The sequence below is a fragment of the Watersipora subatra genome, chromosome 10 (assembly GCF_963576615.1).
Source record: "Watersipora subatra chromosome 10, tzWatSuba1.1, whole genome shotgun sequence".
NCBI classification, from domain to species: Eukaryota; Metazoa; Bryozoa; class Gymnolaemata; order Cheilostomatida; family Watersiporidae; genus Watersipora; species Watersipora subatra.
Window position 1 is genome coordinate 52,773,846 of NC_088717.1, and position 12,417 is coordinate 52,786,262.

The following is a 12,417-nucleotide window of genomic DNA, read 5'->3' on the forward strand; positions in this document are numbered from 1 at the left end:
CAAAAGTTGAAACAAATTTTTAATAAAATTTTAAACGCTTTATAATTAATCTTCCCATTACTAAGTGACAGGCCAACTACTTTGTTTTCATTGCAATTTTTAAGGAATTGTTGTGGCACATTTTTATAAAATGAGATCTATTAAGTTACAATTACATTATTTGAATTTTATTGCATTAAAAGAATTTAAGACTTTTATCGCTAAAATTTTAACACTTGTGAGCTAATTTTATTGATTTTTAATATACACTGTAGAATACTGTGTCATATATAATTTGTGCAATTCTAGTCGCCGAAGCAGTTTTTATCATGGAAAATACAAAATTGGTCAGGTCTTGTGCTTTTATTAAATTATTGCACAGGCTTCCATTTACTGACAAATAAATGTTTTTTACTGTTGAACCTGAAGTAACAGTAAACGAGTATTTATCACTTATTCATGCCAAAAGTTGTGTGTTTACTCTCATAGAGCTTGCATCACTTGAACAGTAAACAATAATTAAATTGCATATGCTTATATTTTCAAGCAATCATATTTATATTAGCATGATTGGGCTTGCAGATATGTTGTCTTTAAACATTTTGCAAAGATTTTTGTCTTAGTTAAATTCAAGATAACTTTTATAAAAAACTGGCCATGAGTTATCTTTGTTAAATGCTTAAATCTTAATAAGCGTAATAATTATCTGTTGCATTTTGTCTGTTCAGTTGATAAGGCAAGCTAAGCTTAGACGGCGAATGTGAACAAATTATAGCAATGAAGGTCCCAATGAAAAGTAAAAGGTCCAAATGATGTATTTGGGCTAAATTAACTACTTTCATTGTACATGTAAAAGCGTACAGTCAGCAAATCAGCAAACAATTTTAAGCAGCTAAAATGTCTCGGCAATGTTTAATGTTTCCTTTACATGAAATAACCATACTACCAGTCGCAAAGCTAAAAGGTATAACACTCAAAGTCAAAATTAGAAAACTGTTTGAATACTGCTACCAAAAAATAACTGAATTTAATAGTTGGTATAGCTGAGAAAAGGGACGAAATGTTATAACCAGACAACCAAATTGACTGAACTGTTAGAATCAGGATAGCTAGTCAGACTCAGATAGTTTCAGTATAATACAATGTAGTTAATATATGTTTTTTAGTAACAACACTTTTGCTATTATCAGATGATACGATATATTGTATTTTGATTAAATCGAAACCTATTGATAAATAGCGCAAGAAAGCTCATTTACTTCTTCTATTGATTCTGATGATGCTCAAATTAAAGATTTGAAAAGATAATTGTTCAAATAACTGACTTGAACAAAATTAATGTTATGATAGTCTGTATGTTGAAAGCATTATGGATGAAAAACTGACCTAAACTGACTATGTATTTTGTTTCTATTATATGAGATGATCTAGGTATTAAATTTGGACGATTAATTTGTTAATATATTCCAATTAACTAACAAATTTGAACTGACTGTTGTGACCAGATAACTGATTTGAACTGACTGTTGTGATCAGATAACTGACTTGAACTGACTGTTGCGATTAGATACCTGACTTGAACTGACTGTTGTGATCAGATACCTGACTTGAACTGGCTGTTGTGATCAGATAACTGACTTGAACTGACTGTTTTGATCAGATAACTGACTTGAACTGAGTGTTGTGATCAGATAACTGACTTGAACTGACTGTTGTGATCAGATACTTGTCTTGAGCTGACTGTTTTGATCATATAGCTGACTTGAACCGACTGTTGTGATAAGATAACTGACTTGCATCAATTGTTGTTATCGGCTAACTGACTTGAGTCGATTTTCGTGATCAGACGACTTATTTGAACTGACTGCTGCGACCAGATAATTGATTTATACCAACTGGTAAAATAAGAAAACTGACTTCAATTTAATATCTCAATCAGACAAATGATTTGAAAACGCGTGGTAATCACACCCTGAGATTTAATGAAGTCAAGCTACTTTGTTTTGATAAATGTTTTTATCATACAAGTATGCTAAAATTATTATGGTCAGATTAATGAGTTTGAGAGGTCTAGATACTTGACTACTGGTTTCAGTTGCATTTTCTTTTAAGCTATCAAAACGTTTAAGCATTTAAAAGAATGAATATAAAGTTAACTGACTTATACTTTCAAAATGAGAATTGTTATGAACTTGCTAACCAATCTTTATTAAGATAACTACTGCAGATATGAAATCAGAAAATTGTTACATGGTTCAGTTAAGTCTGTTATAGGTCAACTATAATAAGTTAGAAATGGTTCAATATGTCTTGTAGAGTTCATGAGAGAGAGACATTATCAACATGCTCGTCTAATGCAAGCTTGTCTCTGCCGGCCCCGGAATCTTCTACACTGCCCTCTTCGAGCTCTTCGTCTGCAGGCACGACGAGCATTGCGACCACCGCCTCTGCCACCGCCTCTGCCACCACCACCGCCGCCACCACCACCGCCGCCACCACCACCGCCTCCGCCGCCAATAGGAATTGGACAACCACCCTATAAAATAGAAAAGTGATTACCAGAAATTTTGAAACAAAATTCCAACAAACTCTTCAGTGAAACACTTTTATTAAACGCAGCTTAAAGTGATTTTACGTTCAAACAACAATTTTAAATGTGATAAATTTTAGCTCTATTTTCCAGCAGAATATTAATTGCATAAGAGACCAGTCATAGTCTAGTGGTCTAGAATGGCTGACCTACCAACAGCTGGCGGGTGCTAAATTCCCAAAAAAATGATGCAGTAATGGAAATAACATTAAATTTTAAATTACTCTTTGCAACTGGACATGTCATCAGTCATCCAAATTTGTTTGCCACTAGACTCACACATGTCTAGCCAAAATGACAGAGCCAATGTTTGCGTAACAAAATCTCTTAAAAACACGCACAGCCTTAACAGTAAGCTAAGCAGACATTACACTTGACCTTCAAAGGGTCGCTCACACATTCGTATAAGCTGAAACACACGTTGGTATTCATATCAGCACATATTTTTAACTCCCTGATCACTAGTAACCAAAAATCAAACTACATTGTATTATACCACAACTATTGTGTTGGTGACTAATTATCATTTTTAACAAAAGTGTCACAATTCTCACCAGTATGCAGCTTCTGGATTCTGTAGCTCCACCAGCGCAGTCAGCACCTCCGAACTGAGGTGGAGGCATTGTACAACTTCTACTTCTTATCTGGGAACCTGTTCCACATGTCACTGGACATGTAGTCCATTGAGACCACTGAGTGTACCCTCCATTGATGGGACAGCTTGCCTGTTAGGATAAACATTGTATGAGTAAATACGCAATTTTAAAAACAAAAATTGCTAGTACATTATGTTATTTTTATAAAAAACTTAAAAATATACTCGCATGTACTTGGACATTAAAATGCTTATAAACTAGATAGCTGTGTAAGCTTAGATCAATAAAAATAAAAATAATATATTTTTTTACAATTCAGCTGCTGACTAATATAAGTCTGCCAGATTAAACCTTCCTTTCTTTTTACTCAAGTTAACTGTATTATAGGATATAGTTTGGCTCATATCATGTAAACATAATACAATTCACTTCGTTTATAATTATAACATATTTACTTACGGATACACCTGGGCAGAGGCCAGTTTCACTTTGAAGTGGTGTTGGACTGCAAGCAGAAGTGCAGGCTCCTCTTGTTCTAGTTCGTCGAGCTGTTGAACCACAAGTAGCACTGCACCCACTCCAGTTGCTCCATGGTGGACATATGCATCCTTGTTGTGTTGTTGTGGTCATCGTTGTTGTAGTAGTAGTACTAGTCGTGGTGGTTGGACAAGCAGTTACGTTGAATTTTAATCTGAAGTCTCGACCACCAGCACGTGTGCAATGGCTAACATATCCAGAACACATGGCCAAACCATTATTATAGCCAAGGATTGGAATTAATCTATCTACAATCAACAGCATGAAAAGCATATGTATAAAGTGAAAAATAACAGGTGTATAAAGTGTGTCTAGTGTAGGATCATTGAACAGTATCAAACAATAATATAATTGTTATGTTATCTCATTAAAAAACTTGCTTACTGAAGGGCTCTAAAACACTTGGCTGACTGACGATTCCAAATGAATACATTATGCCTCCCGGAACAGTAGCACAGAAAGTGACTCCAACTCCAGTGCTAGAAGGTGTAACATCAATCTCTAAAATACGTACAATTGTCAATTTAGCACATCCTTTATGCACTATTACCCCTTCGTAATGTTTATTCATTTTTCTAAGCTAGTTCTGTACTAGCCAGAAAAAGCAGAACAACCAATTTTTAGTACAGTCAAACCTTCAGTACAGTCAAACCTTTAATACAATCAAACTTTCAGTACAGTCAAACCTTTAGTACAGTCAAACCCTTAGTAAAGTCAAACCTTCAGTACAGTCAAACCCTTAGTACAGTCAAACCTTCAATACAGTGAAACATTCAGTACATAAATCACATTCACATTACAGAAATCAAGAATTATTGAGTGAGTTGAACAAAAGTGTTTTAAAATTTAGTAACCTAATAGGGTTGCAGAGAAATTAGATTAGTGAATTGAAGGCCGTAGTAACAAAAAGTTCACAAACTGAAACAATGGAGAATGGTTGTAGTATATTGGTCTAAGGAAATAGAAAACAATGATTTTCATATGTGCGAAAAGATAAATACAAATATTCTTGGCATAGTCTATGCAGCACTTTGAAGCCTCTAGCACAAAAACAGAAACGATCAGGTTTAGATAAGGCTATATGCTCCAAGAATTTTAAATGTTTTTGAATGTTTTGAATCTCATACAAATCAGAACTCAACCACAAAGTTTGAGACCTGTTTGTTTTTAATGTTGAACAAAAAGCATTAACTCAAACATTTTCATGGTAAGCCAGCAAAGACACTTTTGACAGAATTGACACTTTTTCTCCAATTTTTTTCATTTGTTATATGCAATTGAGTTTGTTAAGGCTCACAATGTACTGGTTGCGTTTTATGTCTATGAATATATAATTTTACTTTTTAATTAGAATAAAACTCATAGGCTACTTCTATATTAGTTTACCTTAAATTTGAAGAAACAAGACTGGAGATGATCTTCTACAGATATGGCAGTAAATTGTTCAGTTGAGACTTGAAAATTTTCTAGCCCCACTAATAGCACAGTAGTAAGATACTTTTATGCATTGCGTTATATCTACCTTTTTCTGTAGAGTTTCTATTGTAAGATAATGTAAGAATACTTAAAAGTCACTTTCTTGTTTAAGAACAAGATTAAATTATTTGCATAATTTCTCATAAACCAAAATCTTTTTGGATCTGTGAACAGCCTTCTAGAACAAATTATGAATACAAGCTGCCGAGGCCTAATTGTATTTAGAAATTTATTTCTCCTTTTCGTAATTTGCATTATCATTATTTACAATGATTGTTGCTGTTGTGACATTTCAACCTACAGCCATGTTTTAAATATAGCACTGGTAGCATAGTTCTGGTTGACTCAAAATTAACAGATTGTTAAAAGTTTAGAAAATAGTTTTAATGGCATTACAAATAGTACAATACTTGTATTTTTAATTTTCTGCAGATTTATTTTTTGTGTTTAATATTTTTAAATTATATGAACTAGTAGTGCAGTAAGGAGGCACTATTATGTACAATTTTTCATATGAAAATATTGTTTTTATTGTAGTAGATTTTAACTTATAAAGTCTTCGGATTAACTATGTTCTTTAGTTCAACTATTGTATTGGTGACTAAAGTAAGATAGTGTCATTGCATAGCAGATGCTTTTTTAAAGCATCACTAGCTCATGAAAATGATTGGTTAGCATTAACTTTGTTTTATCTTAATGTTACTTGTCATGTTTATTTCTAATACCATTTTATTTAAGCGTGTAGTATCACACTTACGCATATCTCGACAAAACTCCAAGCTAGTCAATGCGGTGTTTGCTGAAGTACTGTCAAGTTCAGGGCATGAAGCAGTGTCCTCCCATCTGATACAGATCTGTCTATCACCATCAGCATTACAACCATGTTCACTGTACAGAATACACTCTTGAATCTGACGGCAATTGTCAACTGTAAAATATATAATGCTTTTTATATGATTTTGATAAGTTATTTCCAGTTATGTGTTTAACCACAGAAATGTATATAAACTTCAACTATGAGACTTTGGTAACTCTTACAAAAGGTTCAAATATTCTCATTACTTACATCTTGCTTGTCCCAAGCATCTTTCCACCCCAGTCAATAGCAATCCTAAAATACTAAATAGTTTTGACTGCTATATATAACAAATACAAAATATATTTATATTTCTATAAAGAAAAGTTTGAAACATTGCCATGATAAAAAAGTGTTAAAGATTCAAACATAATACTTATAAATTGAAATACAGATACAAATTTGTTCTTACCGAAAACAAGCAAGTTACTTAAACTCCCCATATTTACAGAAATGGTATGAGAGCCAGCTCAATACTGGTGTTTAACTGTTACCATTCATTCTTATATACCTCTCGTGGTACTAGCCTGTTCATAGAACTTTGAATACCACCAATGATTGATTAGACTGTAACAAATTCTGATTTATGATTGGTTAGCTTGTATGACCAGTAACCATTGAGTCCGCCTTTCGTTAGCAAAAAATGCATTGAAACAGATATGATAGCACAACTCTTCCCATTTATTTTAATAAAAAGATATTAAGTTGTTTTAAAACTGTAAGTAGCAGCATCTTCTAAAAGGTTTTAAATGTTTTTTAATATGCTCGCACTTACCTTACCAAAGACCTTTTCTATTCTAGTTTTTACCAAAACTACTTAAAGGGAACTAATTTCACACTAAGAAAATTAAGTTGAAGGTATAAGTTCTGAGCTGATACCAACAACTTTTTTTGTTGAGAATAACTAAAATAATAATAATAATAATGGTAAAAAAAGCCTAACTATCTCATCCTAAGAGATGAGATTCAACCTTAATCCTAACTAATGTACCTGTGGTGCTTACAACAAACTAAAGCTTGACTATCATACATCGGTTTTCCATTATCAGTTGTGCTAGTCATGTAGTTCAGAGCATGTAGTAAGATCTTTCTCTTAAAACAGATGTATCTCTGATCAACAATATCCCACCCAGCCTGACAACATATAAAGCACGCTTGAACATTAGGTGCCTTTTTTGAATTCTCGAGCTAATCTTAAATAAATATTAAGATTGCTATATGATTAATAGATTTTACACACAATACATTGTTCTCAGAATTATAGTCTTCAACTTTGTGATTAGACCAATTTTCATGAAAGCACAAACAATTACAAAAACTAATCATTTGAGTGTAATTGTACTCAAGCTAAAAAAATGTCAAAGGTCAACTTGGTTGGTTTGTAAAATGTAATAAAAAATACTTGGTATTGTATGTATAATATGATAAAAGTGTTCTCAGGATAATCTGTTATGTAAAAGATAATCAAAATGGTAATTGGTAAAGATAATTGGTATAATATTTATAAATTAAAATAATGAACAGTCTAGCCTGATGTTGGCTTTTAATGAAAGCTAGTAAGTTCTTCACACTGTCATATCTGTAGAAAAGGTACGAGGTCTAACCCAATAATGATGTTAAACAGCTGCTATAATTTCTTGTATACATCTGTTAGCACTAATCTGTTCATGGAACTTTGAATAAATATGGTTGGTTATTCTAGAATAAATTTTGATTTATTTTTGGTTAGATTGTTGGACCAGGAGCCATATTATCAGTCTTGTGTTTGTAGGGAATACATTAAAAACAGGTATAATAACACAACACCTCAATTTTATTTGTTTTGAGGAGTTTTAGGATAAAGTACCACCTCTTTTCTGTTTTTGAGGTAAATTTCTATTGAATAAAATCTACTAAATTAGTTACTATTTCAAACTTATTACTTTTATTGTATTATTCATAAGCTTTAAATTCTAATTCTACAATATACTTTATCAGAAAACAGGTTTGGATATACTGAGATGATGAAATAATTTAGTTAAGCAGGCACTTTGTAAGTATAAAAGTTTTAGTTTGAAAAATAATTCTGAGCGCATTAAATCAACCTTTCAAGATGACCGCTACAGAAATAAAGTTAAAAGAATCTAGCCAATCGTAGTTTAGATAACTCTGCTATATGCTTATTACAGCAAGTTTTTTTTAAACAAACAGGCTTTTTCATGCAGTTTGTTGAGTTTAATGGTACAAAAATAATCCAGTTGAACTAGACTGATGACAGAAAATAACACCAGCTTAAGCTGTGATACAACTGATAATAGTAATAATAATAAAATTTATTATTATTATGTAATAATAATAATAATACTCATGTTTCTTGCATATGCTCCAGTGCACTGGAGCATATGCAAGAAACATGAGTTGCCCCACACAAAAAAATGATACGACCACCGTGCAGAAGCTGTATTGGAGAACGAGAAAGTGAAGCTGATATGGGACTTCAACGGGCAGACAGACAAGGTTATTGAAGCTAGAAGACCAGACCTGATACTAATAAACAAAGAAACCAAACAGTGGCAGGTCATAAACATAGCAATACCTGGAGACACAAGGGTACTACAGAAGGAAGATGAGAAAATTGGTAAATACAAAGAGCTTGGGTTCGAGATAAAAGACTGTGGAAGGTGAAGACCGAAGTGATACCAATAGTAATTGGTGCACTAGGAACAATATCAATGAGGCATATAACATACTTGGCCGAGGTGGGAGTGAACATGTCTTTTGAGGCTATACCGAAGACAGCCATCTTAGGAACAGCTCACATTTTGAGGAAAGTCTTCTCTTAGTGAAATTGAAGAAGATGTTGGATCTTTTGGCCTTTTGTTAAGACCCGGATTCAACACAGACTAAAACCAGTCACCTACCACCACACAACTGTGAAGAAAAACTTTTTACAATAATAATAATAATAACAATAATAGGGGAATGTTGGGAAATATCAGGACTTGGCACAAGAGGTAACCCGGATGTAGAAAACAACATCAAAAATTAGTAGGAGATCTCAATGCCAAACATCGAGTTACTGATTGGATAACTCTACTGAGAGTTGATATAAAGAAATACCTGTTGGTGCAGCAGACAGCCCTGTTGGAATTGGCTAACATCTTTAGAAAGGTTCTGTCTATTTAAACAAGTAGAAACAGGTTGTTAACAGAAAAGAACACTAGTGAAAGCTGTGATAAAACCGGTAATAATAATAGCACAATCGGAATGAAGAGATTGTGATTTGAAAAAATGTGATAGCAATATAATTACCTATCATTTGGATGACTGAATAGTGATACCACATTTTAGACAGAGAATCCTGGAAGAACAACGCATAACAAACTGATCTATTTGTTTCTGAAAATATTTTAAGAAATGTGCTTTTATTTAAGTTTAATGATATGGAACAAATAACAGTCTGATGTCTAGCAAAGCCTAAAAAATAAAAACAATACTAATGCGTACTGGAAGTTAAAAAATGAATCTCTAAAAAAGACCAGGGTAACAATTGGTAATCAAACCAGAAGGTACAGATAACCTTGGTGCCTTGCGAACAAAGAAGAAAGTAATCTTTTGTTCAGAAGTGGAAAAAGATAAGTGTTATAGAAGAAAAAATATAATAGGGAAGGTTCTGTCAAACATTATTAAAGCTGACTAGGAGGCATATAACTCTTTAGCAAACCTTTATTATAGCGCTTATAATTATCGTTATTAATCAGACTACGACAAGAATGATAATAGTGATGATAAAGATGACAGCAACGACGACTGCGAAAGAGACATTGTTATTGGTGACAAAGCTGGTGATGTCGCTGATAATAAAGCAATGATGACAATGATGATGAGAGAGATAGACATGACATGTAGACAAGCTTTATAATCTAGAAAATCTGGGTGCAAGAGTTGGAAGTATGTATAAGTTTGGATTAGAAAGTGCAGTTTGTTTGATTATCTTGAGCTCACCGTGGTGAATAGGTTGGGCTTTAGTAGACGAAAATGATTTGACTTTACTTAATACAGAAAAAGGTTTTATTATGCAATGAACTGTTCTTCTATGGTCAGCTAGTGTTCTGAGGGAGGTTTATAGCTTCCAGAAGAGAGATAAAATACAGATGTCAAAGAAACTAGCTAGTTTAGAAATTGTGATCAAACTAATAGCGATAAATAAAGTTATATTCACAGCCAAATTATCATTTTTTTTATTTTTTTTATTATACCTTTAGCAAAAGAGACATTTTCTTTTTAGCAAACAGTTTACATTTGAAATTTAATTTACTCGGTTGCAGTAATACGCTTACACTCGGTAACTAGCATCACTTAACTTCTGTTTAAAATACATAGTAAAGGGGTATTCAAGCATTTAATTCGAGTATTTAATTCAAGTATTTAATTCAAGTATTTAATTTGTCGCTTACTAGTTTTGACTATTATTTAAACTTGATTTAACAAGTTTTTAATAACTGGTTATGCATTATTGACAATTTAATTAACTAGAGAACTTATTTTTAAAGACATTGTACTGCAATTCTGTGTAGTAAATTGTTATATGTTTATAAAAAACAACACAAACTATTCTTTCACACCGACCAGTTAATAATGTTCAAGCTGAGAATGCTATGTTTCTGTTCAACTCCATGTTTTTTAAAAGTTATAACATTTTTGCAAATATCCTGGTCTTTGAATACAAACATATCCTGATAAACCGTGTTTGTCACTTAAAGATGAACATACATAACATTTTAGTAGATTTTATCAGAAAGTATCGGTATTTTTCTATCATTTGCAGCTGTTTTTCATGTTTGAAGTGATTTGAATGACAGGGTGTTTTAAGATTAATATTAATAATAAGAAATATTAATAATAAGAAATAAGAATAATATTGATATCGATGAAAAAAATCAAAAAAAAAATTGTGCCAAAATGATGTTACAAGTATTGCGGCTGCTTGCTTTTATCACTATCGGCTATTGTAACGTTACTCATTTTTATTCTGTTCGTCTCTGTGACAATGTACAACTGAACTATGAACATCACAAGCTTAATAATGGTTTTGCTTGAGCCTGAGTGTTTTAACTGCAATGAAGTTTCATTAATTTTAATCTTGGTTAAATTTGGTTACATTTTAAATCCATCTTGTGTAAATTTGAATAAACTCAATTCAAAGTTAGCTATTCAATTTGAGTATACAGCTAAACTAGATGAATATTCAGGGTTACCGGGTAATAAATAAGTCTTTGCACAAAAAGCTTATTTTTATTTAATATATACAACATTTGCTATTTTAACTTTTAAAGTTCATATCGTAAAAAAGTGTTTTTGTGCACAGTTCAAATAAATTAAAAGAAAAAATAGACAACAAGTGCATGAAGTGTTTGTATAAAAAAAGTTACTGTTGCAGCAGAAGTTCACTATGTTCAAAGTTTTGAGGGCCAATGATACTGGTACCTCTCAATACTGGTATAAGCGTAAAAATGAGATATTGGACTTTCTTTGACAACCACCCTAAAAAAGAACAACCTATGATACTCTGCAGTACATAAGATTTTGTCAATTGAAAGCTAAAAATAGCAAAACAAAGATTGATCTGATCATGACAAAACTGTTTGTTGTGACCACAGTAACCTAAAGGTTCAAACACACTAGGCAATTTTATTACATGCATCAAGAGGAGCGCGGAGATATCTAAACTGGCGTGTGCCTTAACCCACTTGAGCAATTCACCAGCGAACCAATACGTTGGCAGGCTCACAAACTGCCAATAAAACTCGGTAATATTAGCTTCTTTAGAGTTTTTAATAAATTTAAGTCAATAAGGCGCTGTCTAGGTCGCGACGTAAACAAATTTTTATTGTTATTAGGCTTATCTCACTTTCATGAATTGTTCACTAAAAGAAGACATAAGAAAAAAATGCAATTTTTTATGATTTTTATATATAGTTCACTTTATAGTGGTTTTTTATATTAATTATAATAAACACTTACTATTCTCAAGATGATCAACATGCGCAATTATTGACTCCCAGGTGTTGGTTTTTACAGGGTTTCTTTGTAATTCTTGTGTACTGTGTTGTACAGGAGTGTGTGTGCCCTTATTAAATTTATGAAAAATTTAGTGTTCGTTTTGATGCTGCTTCAATCGTAACAAAATAGCAAATTGTTGTTGTTGCTGTATGTTGGTGAACATCGATACGAAAAATTTCTTAGCCATATAATTGCATTCCAGAAAAAACGAGCTAATCAAAATGCATCTCGTGTGTGATAACATTGTGTTAACGAATGCTTTATGCCATCAAGAGTTATACCAAAAATGATGGTTAGATTATTGCCTTTCAGGCATCAGAAGTGCCCAAATAAAAGCAGCA

The 12,417-nt window shown here is 32.4% G+C and overlaps 1 protein-coding gene across 1 annotated transcript; it reads right to left on the reverse strand.

The window, feature by feature from the left end:
- Nucleotides 1-2,048: 2,048 nt before the first annotated feature.
- On the reverse strand, nt 2,049-6,558 carry LOC137405968 (semaphorin-5B-like). The gene is made up of 7 exons (XM_068092456.1): nt 6,447-6,558; nt 6,245-6,289; nt 5,936-6,106; nt 4,087-4,203; nt 3,625-3,950; nt 3,124-3,294; nt 2,049-2,515 (listed from the first exon to the last, which is right to left on the reverse strand). Exons 1-7 carry the CDS (start codon nt 6,475-6,477, stop codon nt 2,318-2,320), a joined length of 1,059 nt encoding a protein of 352 aa, XP_067948557.1. The 5' UTR covers nt 6,478-6,558; the 3' UTR covers nt 2,049-2,317.
- Nucleotides 6,559-12,417: the final 5,859 nt, after the last annotated feature.